Source organism: Phalacrocorax carbo, chromosome 12 (genome assembly GCF_963921805.1).
Source record: "Phalacrocorax carbo chromosome 12, bPhaCar2.1, whole genome shotgun sequence".
NCBI lineage: Eukaryota > Metazoa > Chordata > Aves > Suliformes > Phalacrocoracidae > Phalacrocorax > Phalacrocorax carbo.
In genome coordinates this window covers 22971340-22996334 of record NC_087524.1, presented here as the reverse complement: position 1 = coordinate 22996334, position 24995 = coordinate 22971340, and the positions used below count along the sequence as shown (strand labels likewise).

At 55.6% G+C, this 24995-nt stretch overlaps 2 protein-coding genes across 14 annotated transcripts in view; both read right to left on the bottom strand.

Annotated features, from left to right (window-relative positions):
- Nucleotides 1-776: 776 nt before the first annotated feature.
- On the bottom strand, nt 777-20728 carry DPYSL4 (dihydropyrimidinase like 4). 2 transcript variants are annotated; one of them, XM_064464429.1, is made up of 14 exons: nt 20457-20728; nt 18028-18116; nt 17177-17361; nt 16144-16308; nt 14688-14749; nt 14513-14593; nt 12187-12255; nt 11966-12086; nt 11093-11249; nt 8912-9053; nt 7652-7822; nt 6234-6413; nt 3964-4135; nt 777-3049 (listed from the first exon to the last, which is right to left on the bottom strand). In XM_064464429.1, the coding sequence occupies exons 1-14, from the start codon at nt 20694-20696 to the stop codon at nt 2958-2960; spliced, it is 1926 nt and encodes a 641-aa protein (XP_064320499.1). In that variant the 5' UTR covers nt 20697-20728; the 3' UTR covers nt 777-2957. The 2 variants fall into 2 exon arrangements, with proteins under 2 accessions (XP_064320499.1, XP_064320501.1); XM_064464431.1 differs by lacking the exon at nt 20457-20728 and adding an exon at nt 20022-20329 and having other exon boundaries at nt 780-3049.
- Nucleotides 20729-20926: 198 nt separating this feature from the next.
- The window catches only part of JAKMIP3 (Janus kinase and microtubule interacting protein 3), a 107127-nt gene continuing 103058 nt past the window's right edge, over nt 20927-24995 (bottom strand). For 11 of the 12 annotated variants that reach the window (XM_064464405.1, XM_064464413.1, XM_064464410.1 and 8 more), the window contains one exon: nt 21198-23515. The gene's annotated coding sequence lies outside the window, so the exon portion shown is untranslated. Of the gene's footprint in view, nt 21079-21197; nt 23516-24995 lie in introns of those variants that run through there. The other variant, XM_064464408.1, reaches the window with a different exon arrangement.

The following is a 24995-nucleotide window of genomic DNA, read 5'->3' as shown; positions in this document are numbered from 1 at the left end:
TTTTTATCTGTGCAATTGTTGTCTTTGAATTTACTGATTTTTTTTTAAAATAGTACTGCTGTTTTGCTGGGAACTGGGAGGCTCATCCGCACGCCAAACGTGGGACTGGCGGGGCGCAGGACTCCTCCAGTGCGGCTGCGGTGCCTCGCTGCTGCAGAGCCAGGCACGGGCCCTCGGTCAAGGGCACGAAGCATCGCCACGGGCCCCTTCGCCTGCGTGTCCCTGACCCACAGCCTGCAGGAAAGCTGTCCAAAGAAATTAAGGCCACACAGCGACCGTGTTTGTGCCCCAGGTGGTTCTGTTTCCCAGAGGCTCTGGCCGCGTTAGCAGGCGGCTGGCTCTGCTGGGACGCTGCTCAGCGCCGCCGGGCACCGGGAGAGCTGCAGAAACGGGCTCAGCGCCGGTCCGTGCATCAGGAGGCTTGGACAGCCACGTAGCGGTGCCGGCTCCGCGCCTCCTGGGGGGTCCCCGCTTTGGGAATCGTCTCCCTGATGGAGGAGATAAGTATAAACCCTCCCTTCAAAGGGGAAGGGGTGGCTGGATTTCAGCTCTCAGCTGGGGAGGTTAATGGAGGGACCAGCCCAAACCGCTTCTGCAGGGTGATGCTGGGAGAGGGAACAGGGTTTCCAGCTCCTGTGGGGTCCCAAGGTCCCTTTCAGTAGGGAGCCTGGCTGTTGGAGGCAGGGATAGTTCCAGGGCAGAGATCACAGAACTCCCCTTGCTAAGTGCTACCAAGCTGGGGGCATCCCTGTCACCCCATGGATGTCTGGGCCGTTGGGAGGGGGCACTGCCAGCACACTGTAACTTTTACCTTTCCCGTTCCTCATGCAGTTTCCACTGCCATCACTTTAAAACTCTATTTAGAAAGAAAATAAATAGATGTTCAATAGTCGGCGCAATTGCAGGGAAAAAGGAGAAAACCAACAAATGAAATTAAATAATTAGTTTAAAATTAAATATAAAATACATTAACAAATGCATTTCCAGATATGTTTGATGCAGGAATTACTACAGGTCATTGCAGTAAGCTGAGAGATGTAGGTCAGATCAGATAATTTAAAAAAAAAAAAACAAAAAAAACCCCCACCCAAACAAAGACGACTCCGTTCCTGGTTTGAACGTGTGAATTCAGAGAACAATGCATTCATTCATATTTAACTTGTGGGCCGCATGCAACACCTGTACCAAGGTTTCACGCCCATCAGGCTTGGGCTGCCTCCGATCAGCCCCACTCAAGTCCCTGCTGCGGGACGCGGCGCTGGGCGGGCGGTGGGTCCCCACCACCACCTCCCACCCCAAGGGCCGCCGGACGGCCCGTCCCACCGCACCCCGACGGCCCGGCGCTTTCTGCAGCTGCCCCCCGTCCCTGTCCCTCACCGGTATTACCTGCCTGCCTCTGGGCTGCCGCAGCCCCACCAGAAAACAGGGTTATAACCCTTACAGGCATCTTGGGCACGTGCCAGACATTTATTTTCAGCATCGTTATGTATCCAGAGCTGCAGAATGGTATGATTTCACCTTTCACTTATGGAGCAGATGCTTGCTCGTGTTTCCACAACTCTTTTGTTCCCTTTCTTGCTCCCTGCTTTCAGCCAGGGCTGGAAATCACAGAATAACACTGCCTGAGGAGACTCTGCGTCTCTCAGACACATTAGAGCATCTCTTAGTGCACCTGTGTCTCACAGGCACCGGACGCGTTATTGACCTAATGGGACAAATCAGACCACCCTCATGGTATTTTAGCTTTATCTGCAAACCAAAGGCTTTCAGCGGGCAGGCAGCTGTGTGACACCAAATCTGAGCTGTGTGACACCAAATCTCATCGAGCAGCTCTTGGCAGGCGTGCCAGGTCTAAGGAGAAGGGTGGGATTCCCCTTTATTCCTACGCAGCTAATAATAAGCCTGTTTTTGTTGTCAAAAGCAAGTACGGAATCTGCGAGTTGTGAACTGAAGCTACAAAAGTGACTATGCTGGATGAACCACTTCTATAATTTTATGATTTCCAACAAACTTTATTCAGAGCAAGGAACAGGTAAGGAATGGCGAGCCATTCTGTTAGAGGTACATGCATAGCTTTGTGGCATAGAGGTTCACCTTTACTGTACATACCTTTAAATAAAATCAACGGGCTATAATAACCTTTATAAAAGAGTTCGTCGTATGCAACTGGCCTTTAAATGAGCCTCGTTATTGGTTATAAGACTTACACTTGGTTCTTGAAAAACTGTATAAATAATCATCTTTAAAAAACAAGCCTAACAGAAGGACTACAGCCCGCTGGCACGGCCGCCACAGCTCGGGGTGCCAGGAGCACCCAGCGCCCACCCTGCGCCGCGACGCGGGGCACCCGCCCCCGCCCCACTGCCGCCGGGCCCGGTGCCGGGACAGACGGACGCGCTGCCGTCCTGCGCGGCCGCTCACGGGCGCAGTGACGGCGGCTGCCGGCGCACGGCCGGGGCTGCGCAGTGTGGCGGCGCAGAGCTCTGCTCGGGGACGCCGCAAACTCACCCTATTAAAACCATACAGATTCGGAAGTGCTTATCAGGTAAAAGTCCTTCGACTAGAAAGGGCAGTCCTTGCTACTAGAAAGGCGCGTATTCCAGCCAAAATGCACCTTCGGTTTCGTCCTGGCCACAAGCCGGCCAGCAGCGCAGCTGCGCACGCTGCCAAGTGTACGTCTCGGTGCCCGCATGCACAAGGGAAGGGCTTTCCGAGCAGCTAGTGAAGAAACACAGACTGGGAGAAATCGAGATGGGAGCGCTACCTCTCGGGAGGGTTACTCTATTCTCTACCTATGAGAAAAAAGGGGTTGGGGCAGCTGACAAATGCTCGATTTTCATCCTGAGCTTGAGGGCGACCCACCGCCCCTTCCCGGCTGGGCCCGGCCCCGGCAGGACCCCAGCACGCTGCGGCGGGAGCGGCGGCGCGGGCGGAGGGCGCAGCCCCCGGGCTGCCCATCAGGACAGCGAGGTGATGTTGGACCGTCCACCCGGCGGGGCGATGATCTTCTGAGCCGTGCGCCTGGCGATGTGATCGTCCGCCTGCGACCCTAGGGAAGAGGACAGGCATGGGCTGTGGCGTGGGAGTCCCGCTGCCTTAAATGCACAAATCATGAAATGCTCCCTTCGTGGGAAATGCTAGGGTTTGCATTACATACAATTTCGGACACTGTATTATCATAGTACGGTTTGGAATGGCTTTATTTGCCTGAACGTGTTTATGTTTTATTGCTTCTTTCCGGAACACATTCCAAGTGGCTTTCCTCTAAATAAAGTTTCTATAGACTAAAATGTGACACCTTCTACAAAACTAAGCAACATGTGATCCATCTGATTTCAACCAGCTAAGAAAACAAAGTTATGAAAGCCATTTTATGGCAGAGCATTGGCTTTCCAAGGTCCCTAAAGCTGCCGAGCATATTTCTGCAGGACGCTGAGCTGAGCGATGCTGACCCGCTGCCTGCTTACACAGAAACCCTGAAGCAATTATCGGTTGGGTTCCTGAAAATGAAGTTATCTCTACAAACCCAACCACTTCTAACCCGCGACTCGCAGGGGACGCAGCCAGGGCTGGAGTCCCGACCCCCCGACAGCCACGGCAGCGTCCCCGCTGACCCGGGCAGGGCCACGGGCCGCCAGCCTCATCCTCCTGCTCCCCGCGGCCGCAGCCTCCCCCCTCCGCGGAGCCTCTACTCACAGCCTCGCAGCCTCCGCCGGGCTTTGCACAACACACTCGTCAGTGCATTTACAGAGACGCTGTGAAACGTTCTAGAGATTTCTGTGCTGCATTTAGTCCCTAGCCTGCTGCGACAGTAACAATTGCTTTTTACTGAGCAAAAACGAAGGTTCTATGCCTCAGTTTCGCCCTGCCGCTCACACGAGCCCGGGACTTTGTGACCCCCCCACGCGAACCAGGCCCCCCCCCCGCCCCAGCCCCCGCCTTTCGGGGGGCCCCGGGCCCTACCAGACAAGCTGAACCCCGACTGGTGGAGGTTGCGCACGGGAGGAGCCTGGGCTTTGCCCGCGCAGGGCGCGATCCTGGACGCCGGCGTGGGGGCCACGGCTTTGGCGCTCGCGAGGACGTCGTGGACCGGTCCGTCGTACAGCCCTCTGGGGACGCCGTGGACTTCGGCCAGCTACGGGGCGGGGACACGGAAGGCGCGTATTTAAGCTCAGGTGAACAAGACCCAGGCCCAACATATGGGTTCTTCTCTCTGTGCTTAACCCCTTACTGAGGGCTTCTGGGGAGACGGCACCCCCACGCGGAGCAGACCAGATGCCCCCCAGGGAGAGGGCGGCCCAGGCAGGACGGGGCAGCCGGCGGCGCTTCCCACCCTCAAAGCCAAGCGGAGGAGGCTGCCCGGACCCCGCGGGGGCAGAGGTCCTGTCCCCCCCTGGGAAACGGGGCTCGGAGCAGTGGCCGGGGGGGGTGCCTGCCACGGGAGGGGCCGAGCTCCCCGGAGGGCACCGTGCCCCAGCCGGGGTCACCCGGTGCGACCGCCACGTCCTCCCGCAGGGAGGATGAGCCCAGCCCTGGGCGCACACGGCTGCCGGGGGCGGGGGGCAAAGCCGGAACAACGTCGTTACCAGTGTGTCATCACAGGTTTCCTTAAGGCTGTTTCTCACCCTAGGCGAGAGCGACAGCCCTTTGACAACCACCGGTCAGAAGGGACTTGGTTTTGAAGAGTAAAAGTGCTGGGTTTCATATTAAAAAGGCACGGACGATAGGTTATCAATAAGTATATAGTATTTTCTGTAGCAACGTTTCTCTTACATGACCTTTGCCTTCACCATGCTGAATATCTGGCAAAGAATATACCCTGCTCAGTGTTTCCCAGTGCTCTTCTTGACCGTGGCTTTTGTCACAAGCTCTGGTTAAGTCAAGGCTGGAGATCGGCACGGGCAGGCCTCCGGGCTGTTTGCAAAGTGCCGAAGGCGCCTGCCCGAAAGCATTAACTGAACCAACCACCCCCTCGCCGCCCCGTTACCGTCCCGCCAGAGCAGCTCAGCTCACTCTGGGTCAAGGTTTGTGTTTGGCAAACTCCGTCCTTTACGATACAAAATGCGGGGCGGAGCGTCTGCTTCCACAGCGGACGGAGCTGCAGCCTGACCGCGAACAGGAGCCCAGCGACCCTCTGCCCCAGCCGAGCGGGGCGGCCAGCCCGCCCCACCGCTCCCCTGTGCGCGGAGCGGGGCGCGGCACGGAGCGGAGAGGGCTGCCCCCCGCCCGGCAGCGCCCACAGCGCGCCGGCAGGCTCCCATCCATCCCCATCCCGCAGGGACCCGCCAGCTCCCGGCCCCGGCCCGCCCTGACTCCAGAGGCACCCCCGGAGGCACCCCCAGGCACCCAGAGGCACCCCTGGAGGCACCCCCAGGCACCTCCAGGCACCCAGAGGCACCCCTGGAGGCACCCCTGGAGGCACCCCCAGGCACCCCCAGGCACCCCCAGGCACCCAGAGGCACCCCCGGAGGCACCCCCAGGCACCCAGAGGCACCCCCGGAGGCACCCCCAGGCACCCCCAGGCACCCCCAGGCACCCAGAGGCACCCCTGGAGGCACCCCCAGGCACCCCCAGGCACCCCCAGGCACCCAGAGGCACCCCACAGGCTGGTGCCTCTGCAGGTAATTTGGGGTTAATGATTTCTGCTCTACCTTCATCTACAACGCACAATGAAAATGTCTAAAATAACACATGGAAAAAAGGAGGGCAGAGCTGTTAAGAAGCTTTTTATGTATTTGCACGTCTTTGTGTCTCCTAGAAAAGCCGTGCCAGCACACTGAAGGATTTATCTTATTGTATTTCCAGTAACTACCAAACGCTACGTCCATTAGTCTCTGACAGATGCAAAGCAGATACTGGTAATACAGTAACATAAACTTTTCCGATACAGGTAGGAGGGGAATTCCTCCCGTCTATCTCAATGCAAAACAAACAAAACCAGATTGCTAGAAGTCATATTTTTTGCTTTATAACTTCATAATAGGCATATTATACTAATACTAGTATTACTAGTTATAATACTAAAATAGGCATTACTGATTAATGAGCTGAGCCACACACCAAAGCAGTTACCTGACAGTACAAATTTCCGAGGCCTAAGAAGAAATAATATTAATAATATTGTTTCCATTGCCTATTCTGTCAGGAAGCTTACTGTAACAGCGACTGCAATACAACAATGCAGAGAGATTGCAATGAAAATATGGGATTATTGCAAATAAATTTCTCCTTACCCTGTTTCTTGCCTTTATCCTTTTATAAACAAAATCAGGGAACGTCTTTCTAGGAATGAAGCGACCTGACCCCGGGGTGACAAACAGGTTTCCATCTTCAAGAACAACTCTTCCTCGACTTATGACCACGGTAGGGACCCCGTGGCACTCTGTGCCTTCGAATATGTTGTACTCCACGTTCTGGAAAGAACAAGATATTCAATTCGTTTAAGGCTGAAGAAGAGAAGGTGACAGCCTGGCCATCGACAGCCCCCCCGCGTCTGTGCGTTGCCCCTCAGGCCCAGTCAGTCGTACTGAACTAACCCTTTACATTTCAAATAAGGTTCTTCTAGTTGCATGAACTAAAGCAAACAGGAGTGGAGAAACTACGCCCTCAGAGCACTCGCTACTTGCCCAGGAGACACGCAGCACTCCTGGAGCAAACCAGGCTCTTACTGTACGCCAACAACTAACTCTCGCTAAGCCCCGGGAGAGCTCTGCTTAAGTTCTGCACGTGGGGACAGACGGTCTTGTCGCTTCTTCCAAGTCACTGCAAGTCTTCCACCAAACCAGGGTGGACAGTCAGGTCTGTTTTGTGAGAAATGCAAAATCATGCCACTTTCTTCAAATGCTCCCATTACTATCACTAACAAACTATCCAAAAAATAAACTTTACAGTGAAAAAACGTGGCATTATAAAAAAGCAAAGGTGAATTTTCTGGATGAAAAAATAACCTGCTCCTCTTTTTTAAAGACAAGACCTGAATATTTCAATCACAATGATAATTTTCTTCAATAAAAAACATTTTGGCGAAAAAACCCCACGTCAAAACGTTTCTACGTTAACTTCAACCAGCTCTGTCGCCAACAGTGCTCGCAACACCTCGCCCCCTCGCTCTCCCAGCTGCAGCTCTCTGCCCGAGGCTGCCGCTGGAAGGCGTTTGGGGCCGCCCACGGAAAAGCGTGGCTAAAATGCCATCGCGGTGCACGCGATCCTCTGCGGAACGAGCCACCCCTGCGGAGGGGCAGCGCCCGCGGAGGACGGGAGCACAGCAGGAGGGGGTCTTCGGGAGGGATGCTGATTTATTAAACCGTATTAATAGTTTAATTCTTAAACCAAGTCCAGCACGTACATTTCTCTAGTCCACACGAGCACGTTGATATTAAAATGTGTGTACGAGGCAGACTGTCTCAGAGCAGCCGCCCTGCGACTCCATTACAATCCTTCCCCCTCCCAGTTCTCCGGCTTTACAGTAACCAAAGCCTATTTTCACTTGCATTTTAAAAAGGAAATTCAAGGTCCGTCATCACTTTATCCACATAAACCGCTCCTCCCTTGCTGAATGATCTGATCTTTCTCATCTGAAGAAATATATTGCTTTACTGCTCTCTTCTGTCTTTCAAACCAGTTCAACAAAACAATTTAAAAAATATTTTACCAGATTGTGGGTTTTTGCTGAGATGGTTTTAGTGGCCTTGGGGTTCCACAAAACGAAGTCTGCGTCAGCGCCCACAGCGACGCGCCCCTTCCTGGGGTAGCAGTTGAAGATCTTGGCAGCGTTGGTACTGGTCACTGCTACAAAATCGTTCTCGTCCATCTTCCCGGAGACCTGGGAAAGAGAAGGACGGACGGACCGTCACCGCAGACGTGCCCTGCTCCCAGCAGCCGGCAGCAGCCCCGTCCCCGCGGCCGGACCCGCGCTCTCCCACCAGCAGGAACAAGGCACCGGGAGGAGAAACCGCAGGATCGAGCGGCGTGACCGTGCGGTGCGAGGACCCACACTGCGACGGGGCTGCAGTTCTGGGGACAAGGGGGATGTGGGCGGCTGAGCCTTGTCGCTGGGGCTAAATAATACAATAGATGGGGTTTATTTCTCCTGGACTCCGTGAAATTTAAGATCTCTGAAAAACAAAACTTTCACTGGTAGACTCCAACTCCCTGCACAGGCCTCTCACGGTCACTAAAGATGATTAAGGCTATTTCAATAAAGAGTGGAACCGAACACAACTAGTGCCATTTGTCATCTTTCTTTATTATCTTATGATAAATTCCGTTTACCTTTGTTCAAAACCTAGCTAAGATGAGACTTCAGGGTGGCTTGGTTCCCAAGCTCCTGGAAGTCGACCCAGAGACATCTGCTCCGTGGGATGCAGGCTAGAGCCTCCCAGGGATGCTCCTTGGGAGGGCAGGGACACAGGACTCGGTCCCACCAGCCCGATGCTCCTGCACCACAGCTCTCCTCGGCAGCAGAGCATCTCTGCCCGGCAGACTCGGAGGCGCCGTGGGAACCCGTCCCCACCGGTGGGGCCTGGGGCAGCTGGCAGGCACGGCCACGGCCACGGCCCCCAAGGGAGAGATGCCCATCGCCATCCGCCTCCCCCAGCCTCCCGCAAGCACCAGGGAAGAGGAACGTCACGTCTTATCCTCAGGAAAATGTGTTGGAGAGACTTTCTCTTGCGACTGCAAGTGGGAGCGGGGTGGATCATCCCCACACCGAAGCCTTTGAAGGCACTTTGAAGGCATTCGACTGTCACATTTCCTCTGATTAGCAAGCTCCTCTGACGCAGCAGTCTAGACAATGTCACACCTCCTGCCTCGCTGGAATTAACGAGGACGCTGGCATCACCTAGCACAAGCGCTGCTCACGTGCTCTCGCGCCCACGGCTTCCCAGGGAACCGGCCTTATTTTAGTACCTACCACACACTTTTCCCAAATTATCGACATCCGCTCTTCGATGCCGTTGGTCCCCTCGGGGATGAGGGTGAAGTTGTCCTTCCCCACTGCCTTCTGCGCGGTGGTGAAGGTGCAGTGAGCGCTGCCGGCGACCTGCAGGTCCCCGCTAGGCAAAGCACAGCGGAGGAGGTCAGAGGAGGCACCCGCCGGCGCAAGCGGCCCCCCGGCACTAACACCAGCTCCCCGGCCCTGCGACGCCGCTCCTCTCGGCGGGCGAAGGCCACCCTCGCCTGGAACACCGCGTGTGGCACTAACGGCCTGTGGGCCCCGTGCTCGGGCTGTTCGGTACAGGCTGGTTTCACCGACAAAGACAGTTATGGCAGGCAACTTATGATCCATAAATCCCAAGGGAAGTCAAGTTAAAAGGCAATTCTTACGGGCATCTCACTCTACTAATTTATACAGAAATTAAGCACTGGAATCACCTAAAAGATGTAAACAGCAGCCTCATCAGCACGATTTATATTCTCTCCTAAACTGGCCATTATTTTTACTATTTAAGCCAACAGTTTAATCTTTGTACCTTCCTTTTGAACCTCAGATTATTTTAGGAAATGGTTCTCCAAGGAAGGTTCTTTTAAAGCAAGGATAAGGCTAAATAAAACAAGATCCGGAACAAACCCAAATACTATGGACTATCACACACTGCAGTGGGAGGAACTGGATCCACGCTGGCAGGCAGGGCTCGGCAGGGCACGAGGAGAGCCGGGCGTGCGTAGCTTGACGAGCCTGGGAGCGTGCCTCCAGACTTACGTCAAAGCTGTGCTAGACCGAGCTACGCTTGTATGTTACTGCCTCTTCTACGAAGATATTAAATGCATTGGGATATCTTTATATACTACATAGATATACTAGTCTGAAACCCCCCTCTCTTGTTAGCAAATGGTTATCCTGCGGGGGGGAAAAATCACATTTCACGGAATTCTAAGAAATGTTTATTTCTTCTTTAAAATATATATTGAACGCGACTCTTCTACAGTTATCTGGATCCATAAACATCTCTCATCCCTTTTCAAAAATTCTTCATGCATTACTTCTGGACCCGATTTTTCTAACTCCACCCATACCAAACCCCAGCTAACGCAGAGGGCTTTACTGACTGGTGCCACTCGGTGGGCTGTGAAGATGCTGGGGCCGAGCTGCAGGCACCTGAATGCAAACCCTCCGCTGGGAATGAACCCCTGCTTCTACGGATTGCCTTCTGCAAGGCGGCAGTGACAAATTTGGTGCGTATGTGCTGTGGAATGGGAAAGCCTGGTCCATGGCAAAGCTCCAGCTGTGATTAACAGCTCGGCGGCTGCGTCCCTGGATACAGCCCCAGCACGTGCGTGTTTGCACTTCCCTGCCCGTCTGGGCTGCCAGCACCTGCCCGGCCCGTGCACGGCTCCGGAGATGCTCCTGCCAGCCCCTGGGGCTTTGCTGCATAACCAGATACCTCGAAACAACTCCGCACAGTGACGTGCCCTAAAAGCTTATGTTTCACACATCTTAAAATCTTGCAAATGCCCAACACTGCTTCCGATAAAATCCTTCTTTCTGCTTCCGTGCTAAAGCAGCGCAGGAGGCTTTCCCCAGGACACAGCAAGGCAGAGCAGCAGCACCGCTGTGCCTCCTGTGCTGGGGTGTCCTGGCTGTCCGGCGGGACGCCGCGCTTTCCCCGCTCCAGTTCTGGGGGAGGAGCCGGGCAGCGCGAGCCTGACTTTTGCACAAAAAAATCTGGTAACTCTTGCCTGGCTTCATCAAGGCATAATTTAGACTCTTTGAAAGAGTCACCTGGCTCCCTGCTCAAAAAAAACCTAAAGATTTATTCTTTTGATATGGAAAAGTGCAAGCAGTGATAGATTGTTTTTCTTACTCTGATTATAATATCAAGGGGAAGGCTGAACTGCACTCTAGGCTTTGCCGTGCTGCTGCACCCCACAGTGCCCAGGTATGGGAGGAGAGTGGGGGTGCCCCCAGGAACAGGGAGGCTGTTACCCACCGGTGGAAGGTGGGGGGGGCCACGCCAGGGAGGTGAGGGGCTGCGACCCCCCGCCAGCCCCGCTCTGCAGGCGACGCTGTTACTGCAAATGGCACGCGAAGAGATGCAGGTGGGATGCAAACACGCCAGATGCACGCAGGCACCCACGCCGACACAGCACTCACCAGGACAAGAGGGAGGTGAGATGATCCGGCGTGGTGGGGTCCGGGCTGATGGGGGGAGACGTGACAAAGGCTGCAGCTTTGGCCCAGTTTTTACTCCAGTAGTGCGACCCATCGGTGCCCAGGCTGGCAGTAATGGGCTCGCCATACACAACCGTGCCTAAGAGCAATCAGTTAATGGCTGCAAACGCGCCGCATATCCCGCAGCCTCCTTTCACAGAGTACAGACATACTGTGGTTAACGAGACAGTTTCACTTATCTTCAGTGTTCTCTGCATTTCAGCTTTTTAAATTCATGTTAATCCCTCAGATTATCTCACACGACTGGGAAATGCTGTCAAAACAAGTTTTGAACTCATCTATTTTCTCCTTAGACCAACCACACATTCGTATCTACAAACCATTGCACCTTCCTCTAGATCAAAGGGAGTCTCTGGCAGAGTCTCCTGGCCGGGGGCAGAGGTGGCTGTGGACCCCCGCCTGTCCCTGGGCATGGCCGGCTGCCTTGCTCCCCGCAGGACAGTGTCCAGCTCTTCCCACTCTACCCCCAGTTTGAATGTGGAGCTTGCTCCAGAACCATTTTTCATTTAGTTCATGATAAATGATTGCAAGTGAATTACCTCCTTTTTTTCACTTGTGTCTACTGAGACTGAGGTGTCAAAGTTTTGAGCACATCAGCTCAGATTTTAAGCACATGAGCTCAGAGCAATTAGCCCTGGCTCACTCTGCGAAGAAAAGCCAACACCAAGGTTTAGCACCCTTAAAATGTGAGACAACTTGGGTGATAACGAGCTCTTAAACCTTGCAGCTAGAACGATATTCCTGGACACATTTAAATAGGCCCAATTCGCGTGCAAATATGAAACAACGCCTCACCTTTTCTCTTTGCTTGAGCCAGCACATCTGCTGCACCTCTGCTCATTATTTTGGTGATGTACAGGGGGCAGTTGGCTTGTTTCGCGATGGTAATTGCACGGTACACCGCCTCCGCTTCCACCTGCGGACACAGGCAGAAAACGTCTCAGGACACCTCTGCTACAGCCGCAGCGGCTGTTCTAAACCCCTGGGTAGTTCTGCTGAAGGACTGGAGACGTTACCTCCTCGGGGCGGCTGAGGACGTGCCCTTCTGGCCCCGTAATCCCAAGTTCCAGCAGCCTCTTCTGCTCCTAGATGGACAAAGATGAACAGGAGAGCAGTCAGCGATAGGAACAGCCTGTCCGAAGCAATGCAGGACACAAAACACCTTTTCAAAAGCACCTGAAGGATGATGGAGATTCCTGAATACGACTAGGCGATACCACTTACACCTGTGACACTCCATAAACCGCTGCAGCTACTTCCTAGTAGACCCACCTCAGCTGCGGAAGCATTCCTGGACTGGGAAGTGCCGTGTCCCAGCGGTACCGTTGGACCTTCCCCGCTCTTCACACCCAGCTGTGTTTCTGGAGGACGTGGGATTTTAAACCTGTCACCTCTTACTCTAAGGCTGTGCTAGGTCCGATGCTCGGCTACAGGAGAGGAGCAGGTGTTTCCCCCAGACCCGAGGCTGCTCCGAGAAGCCCACCGAGGAAGCAGAGGTGGGTGCGAGGCACGTGAGCCTGTCAGCGGGGTGCAGCAGGTGCCGCCCCTGCAGAGCTTCTCCCGGTAAGTCTCACAGCCACGGCCACGTGCATTCCCCGTCCCCGCTGCGCTTCGCCACGCAGCAGCGGGGACGCGGCTCAGACGAAAGGCCGCTGCCGCTCGCCCCCTCGCAGTTTTGGGGGGAGGCAGCGGCGGGAGGGGAGGTTTTGCACAGCCACAGGCACAGCCGTGTGCCCCAGCACGTGGGATGAAGCCGAGCAGCCCCACCTGGCTGCGCCCACCTCCTCTCCCACCCGGCTCCGCTGCGCCGGCAGCAGCGGCGCCCGAAGAGCGACGCACTCAGTCCCCACTGCCACAGCCTCCCCCACCCTGGGCGCGAATCAAGCCCCCGCCAGGGAGCCCGTGTTAGGTGGGACCCCAGGGCGACAAGCTGGAATGAACACCGGGCTGCGCCCAGGCTACTGCCGTCGTCTGTGAAAGCCGATGCCCAGCACGCAGCTCACCCAGGTTCCTGCCATGTTCTGTACCATGCAACGCGCCCGCTTAGCTGGCGGCAGATGCGAGGACATTACTCAGCACTGCGGATCGGATCTCACGGGCTTTAAAGGATCCTGCTCATAGAGGATGGTTATTTTTCCATCCGCTGTACTCCTATTGCAGAGATCCTCCAGTTTCTCCCCAGGGCTCGAGTGTCATCACTCTGGCAGCTTAAAAAAATACTTCTGAAGATACTGAACTGCTTCGGATCACATTACGTTTCACCACTAGATGAAGGAAAGACTTCTTTGATGAAACCCTGGGGAGGTGATAATTAGCCTTTATCCTGTTTGTTCAAATAAGCCCATTTGAAGAATTGGGATCCTGCTTTCATTCTAAACCCTCCTCCCACAGCAGACTGAGCACTTGCGGGACCATAAGCTAAGAGGAACTGCAAGTCTAGGTCTACCTGGTACCACCTCATTGCAGTATGTATCCAAGATCTTCTTTTTAAAGGTAAAAAGGAAAAATAATGAACAGGCGCCAAGTCTGCAATACCAAGGAAGTTCCCGAGTACCGTTTTTGGAAATAAATATTGCCAAGTGTAATGTTCATTATTTCATAAGATCCGAACCTCTTTATTTTCTCAAGCACTCAGGACTTCTAAAGAAGATAGATAATGTGATAAAGCATCACTTAAGGCGGTCAGTCATCCTTTAAGAAGCCCCAAAATGTACTTGCTGGGAACCACAGAACAGTCCTTGCAAAGATTTCCGTGGCGACACCCAACCGCGTGCAACAAACTGGGAGGATGCTGCTGATTTTAGCAGGTGCCCCCGATCCTCCTGCCCCTTCTTCTGCCCGCACGTGCTGCCACCACAGGGCCTCCTGTCGGCCCCTTGCCTCCGAGGCGCGGGCGATCAGCCCGCACCGCAGAGCGGGCCCCCACCAGCGCGGGGCTGGGGGCGCGGGGCAGGACGCAGGGGCACCGCTCCTCCACTCCCCTGGCTGCTGCAAGGCTCGGTGCCCGCACGCACGGCCTGACCAGGGCTGCTCTGCTGCCAGGGCCACGAGCTCAGCTCAGCTTTTGCCGGCGATCTGAGAGGCGAGCGCCCGGGGTGACGCCCTGCTGGGAGCAGGCACTGGAAAGTGCTCGCTGGGCCTCTCCCCAGAGCAACGGGGCGTCACGGCAGGCTGCTCCTCCTTCTCCCATCCGGACCGACCCCTACTGAATTTGCAGCACCAACGGAAGGCTAAAAGCACGCTGGCACTGCTCTGCCCTCCTCTAGGCACTAAAGTCAGCACTTTGCCTTAAATCGAGGTACTCTGGTCAACCTTGAATTTAAACGAACAGAAGTACTGTACCTCATCGATGATGTCTCCGTTTTCAGCATGCACTTGGGCGATGGCCCCCAGGTCTCGAACAATGCAGAATATTTCATACATCTGCCAAGAGACAGTGGGTTGCCCAACATCAGGCAAGTCACAGGTCACTCTCAGGGTGGGTGATGACGTTCACCGGCCGCTGCCGGGCTGTTACCTGGGCATCGCTGCACTGAAGTTTGTCTTTGTAGGCCATAAAAACCAGGAAGGAGTTCACACCTTGAGAAAAGAAAATGGCACGTGTTTTATTGCCATGGCTGAGAACTCGCTGACCGGTTACGGGCTGAGCAGGGGGCGTTTGAACCCGGCGGGGGGGTCTGTGCTGGCTGGGGTTGGACTGAAAGCAAAGTAGGAATAAGGGCTGAAGCGGGAACTGTCCCCACGGGAACTGAACCCCAAAGCCTGGGAGCCATGAAAGACAACACACCCGTCTTTGGATGCACCTGAACCAGAAAACCCCAACCCGCGGCCCATTTCCATGTCAGGCACTCTCTGCAGCTGGGCCGAATGCACAGAACCGAACACGCTGCTCCCAGGCTGCGCTTTCCCTCCAGTGGCGGGTCCAATCCACGGCTTATCCTCAACTTCTGTCTGAGACTTGTCTTTGAATTAGTGATTTAGTGCTAAGACTAAATTACAGCAGCAGATGGGACTCTCTGATATTAGAGCCCTGTTATTTAGCGCACTATTACTTAAGCAGAGAAATAGATGGGCAGTACTTTGCACACAATGCTAATTTCTATCATTTTTATCTACCAAAAAGGATGATTCATGAAACACTGAGTTAAAGCCAGAGAATTGCTACCGTATTTTATATGGATAGAGGCAACAACTAATACCGAACTACAATCAGATGACAAATAAACTGTATTTCACGTGAACGTACATATGAAAAATACCCGGTATAAGCTCGGAATAGCTACATTACTTCAGCCACTCTGCATTTTAATAGGAATTCCACTGCAAATTTCTATGTTAATTGACCAATTAAGCCCTTGCCTGCAAGACTGAAAATTACACTGAAGTCATTTAGCTCCACATTAGCATATCTGAAAGCAAAATGTAGTTCCGAACATGGAAATTAGTGTTAATGAAATGCATGAATTCCTGCTGCATGGCCTGCTTTCCAGTAAGCCATGTCCAGCGGATGCTTCAGGATGTGCAGGAGTTATAGGCACGAAGGAAATCTCTATGCAAAGCCTAAAGCTTAGTTTTATTCTTGAACGTTTTTATTTAAGTACTTTTCTGTACACCAGGCAGCCTGAATCAGGGCGCCCGATCCCATGCCTTTGGCTTCGGTTTTCGTGACCGGGCTGCGAGTTGCCCTCGGGTGAGGACACACGACCACGACGGTGCGGTGCGAGCCCGGTGCCGATACCCCCGTGCACACCCCTCTCCTAGATGGCAAAGGACGGGCGCTCACGCCTCGGGAGCGAAGGCGCGCGGTCCCTCCCGTACCCCTTTCACCCCCGGGTAAGAGGAGCACGGCAGAGCAGCGGCACCGACCGCAGCCTCCCCTACGGCGACCGGCGTATGCGCCTGTACTGCAATAATTGGGATGGGGGGAGGGGGTTGTGGGGTTATTGCCAGAACACGGCGCTTTCTGCCCTTACCCTTGTCCTTCACCAGGGCTTCCAGCTCCTCCTTCAGGCTTTCGTGCCAGCGGGGGATGTCGACGTGCAGCGAGTAATCGCAGCAGGCCTGGCTGTCGGCGCTCTCGCGCCACTGCTCGTAGGCAGCCAGGAGGCTCGTCCCAGCGTCCGGGCAGACGTGGTCAACTGAGGAGACACTGCACAGCGTTAGCACGCGTGCCGGGGAAAGGGCTAGAGAAATACCTGCGGGGTGCAGCCGCCACCGGTAGCCTTGTGCAAGACTCTACTGCTGTGAAACGGAGACGTTTTAATACTAATTCATTTTTATAGCATTGATTAAAGATGAAGGATACTGAATGTCCCAGACAAAGTGAAACAAATGGAACAAATGAACCCCAGATTAAGGCTATTGCTGTGCCTTTCTCACACATCCTACGTAGCACAGCATCTGAGAGAGGCCGGTGACCAAAGCACGGCCCTGCACACGTTTGCACAGCTCCCTCGGGCATTTTCCACGTGCAGCCACCCACAGCCCATCAGTTTCTGCACTTCCCTTGTCTCTGCTCCTATTCCCTGCAGTTTGGCTCTGAGATCGGCACAGAGCTACGCCAGGACTTGTTGAGCCTGGTCCTTCGCTCACATACGGCAGCGGGCCTTGGGACCAGCACGAGAACAAAACAGACATCAAAATTATTTATCATTAACACAAAAAATGGAACCCACGCTCACAGAGCTGAAAAACTCTTACAAAACCACACTTGCAAAGCTATTGAAAACATATTAAAAGGTCTTTAAAGTTTCCCCTCTATTTTATTCTCTTATGAGGTGAAGCAGGAGCAACCATATATTTTTAATATATGTGTGTAGCAACAGAAGGAGGTTCTGAGAGGCACATAATGCATTTTAATTAGCTGTGTAATGCATTGATTTCTACAGCAAAAATTAACATTTCTCCGCTATAAGGGCAAATAACCTCTGCAATGATAAAAGGCCCAACACCTTCTGCTAAACAACGTTCTACTTAGAAGTCGGTTCGAGTGCTGCTCCATCTTACTGATCATTGTTGTTCCTCCCGCCAGGGCTGCTTTCGTGCCTTGGGCGAAGTCGTCAGCCGAGGTCATCCCCATGACCGGCGTCCGCAGCCTGGTGTGGACGTCTATCCCCCCCGGCATCACCAGCTGGCTGTAGGCGTCAATTGTCTTTACACCGCCAGGAACAATCAGGTTTTCTCCAATTTGTCTGAAAAAGATATTAAGCTCTGTTAAATGGCAACAACTTCTAAGTGAAGATGCAAAACTGACTTCCAGTACTGCCCGCGGCACACACGCCGGCACTGCCCAGGCCTCCTCGCCCCGCGGCGCCGGCTTCTCCCCGGGAGGCGAAGCTGCACGAGGGCGTGCGGCGTGCTCGGCCGGGGCGGCAGCGGCGCCGGGGTCTGCCGGGGAATGCGGCGGGTCGCAGCCCGCCGGCCCCGCGGCACCCACCCCACCCCACCCCACCCCACCCCACCCCTCCGGCTCCAGCTCCGGCTCCGGCTCCGGCTGGGCAGCGCCCGGACCATCGGTGCCGGAGGGACCCGCTCAGCACAGAGGAGCCGCTGAGGCCCCAGTGCCAGACTCTGCACCCTACTGCTGACCTGCTCCTCTGCGGAGCTCATCCTGGCTCCTCGCTCGTCTGCCGCACAACATACGACACAGCCCCAGCTGTCAGCGCTTTATTCGCCTTTCCGGCCACAGAGGGACACTAATGTGGTTCTGTCTTGACGATATTCTAAAAATCTGTCCTTGTTTTTCAAAAAGGGAATGTATTTCCAAGAGAAAAATGATGGAAAGGGACCTTGTTCAAATTCCACGGCACTGTGGCATGCTTGGAAATTACTTTATAAAATAGAAATTTTTAACTTACTTTATTAAGCTGTCTTCCACATAAATGTCTGCATAAAATGACTGATCATCGTTGACAATTTTTCCTCCTTTGATTAGAAGCCGGTCGCTCTAATGGAAAAAACACCAACACTTTTTTAAGATTACTTTATTTAGACGCTGCTTTACTAATTCTGAGCTTTCATTACGCCCAGGACTTAATGTTTGCCCATAGTCTGAATATCCAAACTACGGTGCACCAAAGCCCATCTGTATTTTGCAAAGGAAAGCACACAAAATTGCCATTTCAGAGGCAGGCACGCTCTCCTACGGAGCGCGGCACCAGCCCGGGGGTGTACAGGCAGCACAGCCGAGCCCGACAGCGCCGGGTACCAGAACGTCCCCCCGCTGCAGAGGCCGGAGCCGCACATCTCTGAGTGGGGCCGGCCAACGGGAGCGCGCTGCAGCCCCCGCTGCACACCCCCACGAGCACCCCACCACCCCGGGGCCCACCAAGACCCCCTTCGGAGCAGGTTCAGAGACGGACCGAAGTTCTCAGCGGTTCTGCACGGTTTGCAAGGTAACAACCTGCAGCTCAGCCTCCTCCGTCAGCTCCGGTTACAGAGACTCGTAAGTGCATCTTATTAACCTGGTAATTTGTTGATGTTTTCACACTCTTGCGAGGCAGATAATGCCTCAAGGGCTTTCCTCACTTCAAAGCAAGCAGCCGCACGGTTGTCAGATTTACAGAATCTTTAATCAGAAAGATTAGAAAGCAGCTGCATTTATGTAAATGTGCAACCGCAGCCTAATTTAAGAGGATTCCTTTCCCACTCGCTGGTGTTGCTAGAAAAACTACCACCGAGGCTAAAATGGGCACCACAAAGAGCACGGCCTCAGCACAAACACAATGGAGGGATGCGAGAGCGCGTGGCAATACGGCCCAGGAGATAACTCACGACACAGCAACGTGTGCTGATGGGAAACAGCCTGGAAAACATTTTGGGGTCTTGTTCTGACGGACATCGCTGGCATATTTTTAAAAACTTATTAAATAATTGCACTGTGTTTTTTAAAATATCACGGCTTTTATCGCATCTTTCTTGTTTTCCCTCATCCTGTAAAATCAATCAAAAGAAGCCTCAGTGTTGGCTGCCCCACGGGAGAGCCCTACTGCCCCTCCCCATGCGGGGCCCCTCCTCACCCCGACCCCATCCCCGACCCCATCGCCGCCCAGCTGAGCCACACCAGCTCCAGCCCCGCACGCCCGGAGCTGCTCCCGCAGCGGGTAGCGCAGCTCGGCCGGCTCCGCCGCGCCAGGCAGCCCCCGGCGTGTTTTCAGGGGAGCTCAGCCGTGAGCCGGCAAAACGAGGGGGGAAAAAACAGCATCGCTGTCCGGAGATCCTTCCTCACTCGTGCCGAGAGCCCAGGCACCAGGAGCAGGGAACCCCCCCGCACCAGCCGGCGGCGGGGAGCGCTCGCTGCTCCGGAGCGGCACCGCAACCCCGGGGAGCGGCGAGCGGGCGCCAGCAAAGCCCGGCGCCAGCAAAGCCCGGCTCGGGCCGCGTCCCCTGCACCGGCCTGGGCTGGGGGCCGGGAACAGGGCAGGCAGGTGTGTCCCCCCCCGCCCCCGCCAAGCCCACCCCATGAAAAAGCGCTCCCGAAGCCCCACGGCCCGAAGGAAAGTTGGGGAGGCGGCGGGGCGGCCCCGCAGCCGCGGTGAGGGTCGCGCCCGCCTTTGTCCCCCGCGGGCGGCCCCGCAGCCGGGCGGGCTTTGCGGGACAAAGCGCCGGGGCCGGCGGGCTCGGGCCGGGCCGCCGCCAACAAAGGGAGCGGCGGGGCTGGGGCGGGGGAGGGGGGCGGGATGCGCGGACCGCGGCACCGCCGGGCCCCCGGCCCCCGCCCGGGGTGAAGCCCAGCGGCGCTTCCCGCGTGTGCGGCCCCACGGGCGGCGGGACCGGCCCGCTCCATCCCCGCCGGCTGCGAGGGACCCGCCAGCCCCGGGGGTCCCGCCGCCCCCGCGGGGGACCTCCTCACCGTGATGCGGGGGACGCTCTTCTTGCCCTGGTTCGACATCTTCCCGCCGCGCTCCGCCCGCGTGTGCGTGTGTGCGTGTGCGTGTGTCCGTGTGCGGGCCCGTGTGCCGGTGCCTGCACGCCCCCGCGTGCGTGCGCGCCCCCCGCCGCTGCCGCCGGCCCGGGGCCGCGCTCCCGGCGCCGCAGACAAAGCGGCTCCGTCTCCCGGCGGGGGAAGGAGCGGGGCCGCCCGCGCCCGGCCCGCAGCCCCGACTCCCCCGGGCCCGAAGGAGGAGGGGTCGCTCGCCGCACTTCGGGTCGTCCCCTGCAAGCAGCGGCTCCGGGACGGACGGGACGGACGGGACGGACGGGACGGACGGGACGGGGCCCCCGCTCGCCGGCGGGAGGGGAGGGGGCGAGGCGGGCGCAGCCCCTGCCCCGGCGCAGCCGCGCTTACCTGCGGGCAGCCGTCGGGCGGCGCCGCCGGGGCGCCGGGGCCGGGCCCGGGGTCGCGGCCGTGCCCGCCGGGGGGGGTCCCGGGACCGGGGGCGCCGAGCGAGGCGAAATCCAGCGTCTTGTTTTCGAAGGCGTCCACGACGCTGCAGAACATCCCGCCGCGCTTCTGCCGCGGCCGCGGGCTGCCCGCGCCCAGCCCCGCAAAGCAGGCGGGCAGCGCCTCCTCCCGCCGCCCCGCCATGGGCCGCCCCCGCCGCCCCCCGTGGCGGCTCCCGCCGCGCCTCGCCCCGCCGCCGGGAGCCGGGCGCGTTAAGAGCAGCCCAGGGAGCGGCCGCCCCCCGCCCGCCCCGCCCGCGACCACCCACGCGTGGCACGGCGGGGCACCGGGCGGGCAGAGCCGGGCACCGGGCCGAGCTCAGCAGGGCACCGGGCCGGCCGCTCCCCCCCCGCGCCCCCCCCCGGCCCCGGCCGCCCGCTCACCTCGGGGGGTTGCCGGGGGGCTTCACCCCCAGCGGCCGTCGAGCGAGGGGAACTTGAGGAAAGTCGAACCGGGCTCAGCAGGAGGCCCGCCGCATCGCTGAGGCTCGGCTGGCATCCTTTTAATTCACGACTTCATCGCAGAACTTAAAAAGGGGTTCAAAATTATTGTGTTATAAAAGAAAAATCAGCAAAGTTACTATAACTAATCAAAGGCTTCCGTTGTGCAACCTGGGAGAAGAACCAAGCCGGTTTTTCTAGTTCGAAGGTTTAAAACAGGTCTTTTTATTAAAAGTTTCCAATACTTTATGTATTTTACAAATGAATAGAAAGTCTCTTGATATATAGCATATGAATCACAATACAAAAATATGTGTAAAATTCTGTAATTGACCAATCCAGCCCTATTTTAGGCCTGTCAATCACTGTTTCAGCACTGAACCAAACGTTACGCATTTAGGATACGGTTATTAGGAGATTATATCAGAACACAAGTCACGGCACACCGGCCATTGGGAAAAAAAAGAAAACCAAACATTTTCTCTGGTTTACCTTTTGCATAAGTTTACAATAGTTCCTTTTTATAAAATGTACAATAGGTAAGTACAGGGTTAATACACATATTCACAATACGATTTCCTGAGTCTAAACTAAACCCATGCCTGTGCTAACGCACGCTGCCCGCCGCGGGTGGAGGCGTCCGGGATGCGAAGGGCTTTGGCATCGGTCCCCCCCGAGGGACTGGCGGTGCCCTCTCTCCTCACGGTCAGGAGCTTTGTTCACACGCTGTGTAAGGCACTCGAGGGTACGCTGAAGGCTACAGATATTACTAGGGCAGAACACTTTAAATAATAGCCACAGTCCTCCGACAGCTTGAACAAGAAGTACAGGCCCGAAACGCACAACGCTCGGCTGTTGGCAGAGGGAGCTGCAATGCCAGCGGGTGCCAGTTCAGACGCGCCGCGGCGCGGAGGCGGCAGCCGGCCCGTGCCCGCCCGGGCAGGGACCCTCTCGCACCCCTGCGCTGCTCCGAGGGAGCGCGTCTGCACCCGCTGCGCCGGCCCCCGTGGCGAAGGGCAGCGGCCGAGCTCTGTCAGCCACGCACCCCGTCATGCGCTTGGTTTATCCGCCCCCCGTCGTGTCGCTATTTGAAGGAAATCTGGGGAATTTCTAAAAGATTTTTTTTTTCTATTTCTAAAAAATTCAGGTGAGGAACGGGAGGCGCTGGCAGCCCCTGCCTTGCGCTGCTTCCCCGAGGAGCGGGCGCTCGCCAGCCCGGGAATGGCTGGGGTCCCTCCCCGGGTGGAAACCCCACCTTCCTCTGCTGCTTCACACCTGCGCCGAGGGACGGAGGGGCTGCAGGACAGAGCCCCAGATTAGGGTAGTGCCCCCCATGCCGCAGTCCTGTGGCTTTGAGACCGTGCTTTTAAAAGACGCGCAAGACCCAGAGGTGAGGAGACGGCAAACGGGATCTGACACAGCTCGTCCGTGGGCGAAGGGTGGCACCGTCTCCAGAATGGCTCCGTGCCACGGTCAGGGACTCGTACAAACCGACGTACAAAATCCCAGCTGGATCAAACTCAAAGTGACTGAAAATTGAGCAAAAACCCTTACGCTGAAATCAAGGAGCACATTTACATAAATTTCCCATTTGTGCATTTGTAAGAAAGAAACAGTTTTGAAAACATTCTTTGAGCCATTTTTTTCTTTCCTATGTACACATCTTTTTACATACAAATATTGACATATACATAAGCATAATCCCTTATTTACACGTGTACCTGTCCTGTACAGTTACCTTTGTAATTAAAAAAAACCCGCCGTGATTAAGAAAGCCTAATTAATGGGAAAACGGAACCGAAATTCTAGACGCATGCACACACCGTGCAAAAGCATGGCCTGAGTGAGCGAACAGCGGCGAAAGGCATCCACGCCGCTTCCAAACGCGCTGGCCGGCCCCGTGCCCAGGCCCCGGCAGCGCCCGGGACCCCCACGTTCGCCCCCAGCGGCTCCCGCATTCCCGTGCCCCGGGGCTGCGTCCTCGGGCCTTTCCCTTCAGGCGCTGGGAGAGGTGCCAGCACGGGGCGTCCTGCAGGCGTCCGGCGAGAGTTCGGCAGTGCCTTGGACTGCAGGCGGTCGCCTCAACTATTGTTTGCAGTTCTTCCAGGTAAATAATACACTTTAAGACCTTAAATATTTAAGTAGAACTCAGAACGGACACATGTTTTAAGCACGAAATGCAGAAGTGAAAATGTAGCTCATCAATGTAATCCCGATATTGGTATTTGCATCTGGTAGAATTGGAGTTTGTTAAATTGCTTTTGTAATATAATCATATGCTGATACCAAAATCCGTAACCTTTGGCTTACAAGGTCATACTACTTCGCTACAAATATGCCACTTTTCTGAACAATTCATTTTCTTACGTTTTGGTGGTTTAGCTCCCTTTGCTGTTTACGCTGCCTGGTTTAAAACAGACCATTGATGTACAAGTATCTGGAGAATTTTTAGAATTTCAGTATCGAGGGATTTTCTTCGTAGCTTTATAAACTCGACACAAGTTTTGGGAGCGGTGCAGGTACCTACAGAATAAAATAAATACAAGGATTAACTACAGCTGGGAGTTTCAGTCCCGAGCACTACAACATTTCCCTTTCATGGGGTTGGCTGGACTGCGTTAAGTAGCTCTCAGCTGAGCCTACAGTTGGAGCAGGCTTATCCGACCGCTGGTTGTTCTCTGAAAAAATAAATCTATTAAACGTTAAACGCGCTATTTTCTACAGGCTGTGCCATATGTTATGTTACTCAATTCTCTTAAGCAATACTCCCCTACCAGGTTTCAGGTAACACTCAGAACATACCGATGACAATAGTAAATAATGAATTTAAAATTTGCCCCGTTTGTCCTCACGCAGCTTCTGGGGCCGCCTTGCCTGACGCCACCCGCCGCAGCGCCCACATCCCCCCTTCGGCGCATCCGCTGGTGCAGGTGAATCCCGGGGCCGCGGGGAGCGCTGCGGATCGGGACCCCGCGAGAGAGCGAGCGCGTGAGCAGCGACCTGCAACGCGCTGCGGCGCGGCCACTTCTGCGTTACAGTCGGTAACGAGCACCCAGGCGATTCGTCTGATAGTTGTCGTTTACAAGGAGGGGTACGGATTCTCCTGCTCTCAGAAAGGAAAGGTGAGAGAGGCTGAGACAATCCAGCTAAACCTCGGAGCTGGCAAGGAGCTGGCAGAGGCTGCCCAACGCGGCGGCAGAACGCGCCCTCCGAGCGGGAGCGATTCCCGCCCTCCCCTGCCAAACCCAGGGTTCAGTGGCCATCCCGCACGGACACACACCTCCCTGTGTCGCCAGGATGTGTCGCCGGGATAGCAGCAGATGCTCAATCCTACCGCCAGGCACCGGGGCCCTCAGAGAGACACGCAGCAGCGTAAGCCACTGCAGAGACAGTTGATTCCTACTGATAGTTTTACATAGGGATAATGGACAGAGAAAGGAGTCGTGTCATGGAGAGCGCGAGTTAATAACCTGCAGAGCCGCGTTTGGCCTCCTCAGGTGAGGAGGGATGGCACGAAAGGAGATCACGCCCTTGGGTGGGAAGGGTGGCTGCCTCCGCGCTGCCCCATCCCTTCGTCTGCTCCGCTCTTGGACCGCTCTTCCTCGGTGTCTATCTACACTTAGCTACGAGACCAACAGCAGACAGAGGGGCAATTTCTAGGGCAAACACACGGAAAGCGGGGTAGTTCAGCCAACGACTAGAAAGGAAGAGAAACCCCCGTTCCCCGCCCCGTCTCCCCCGCACCCCCCCACCAGTAGGATCACTGGATCCCCCTCCCCGGCACTAGCTCGGCCCAGCCGCCCAGCCCGCAGCTCCCTGGCAGCCTCGCGACAGGGCTGCGCTGCTCCTGTGTGGAAAATAAAAACCCAAGAATTTCAATCAGCAGCTCCTAAAAGGGCACAGAACCTAGAGAAAGCAAGAGTAAATAACGTGGAATTTTAAAGCTGCCACTTTGATTTATGCATGGCTGTGTCACTCTAAACAGCAGCCAGGTCGGCAGCGC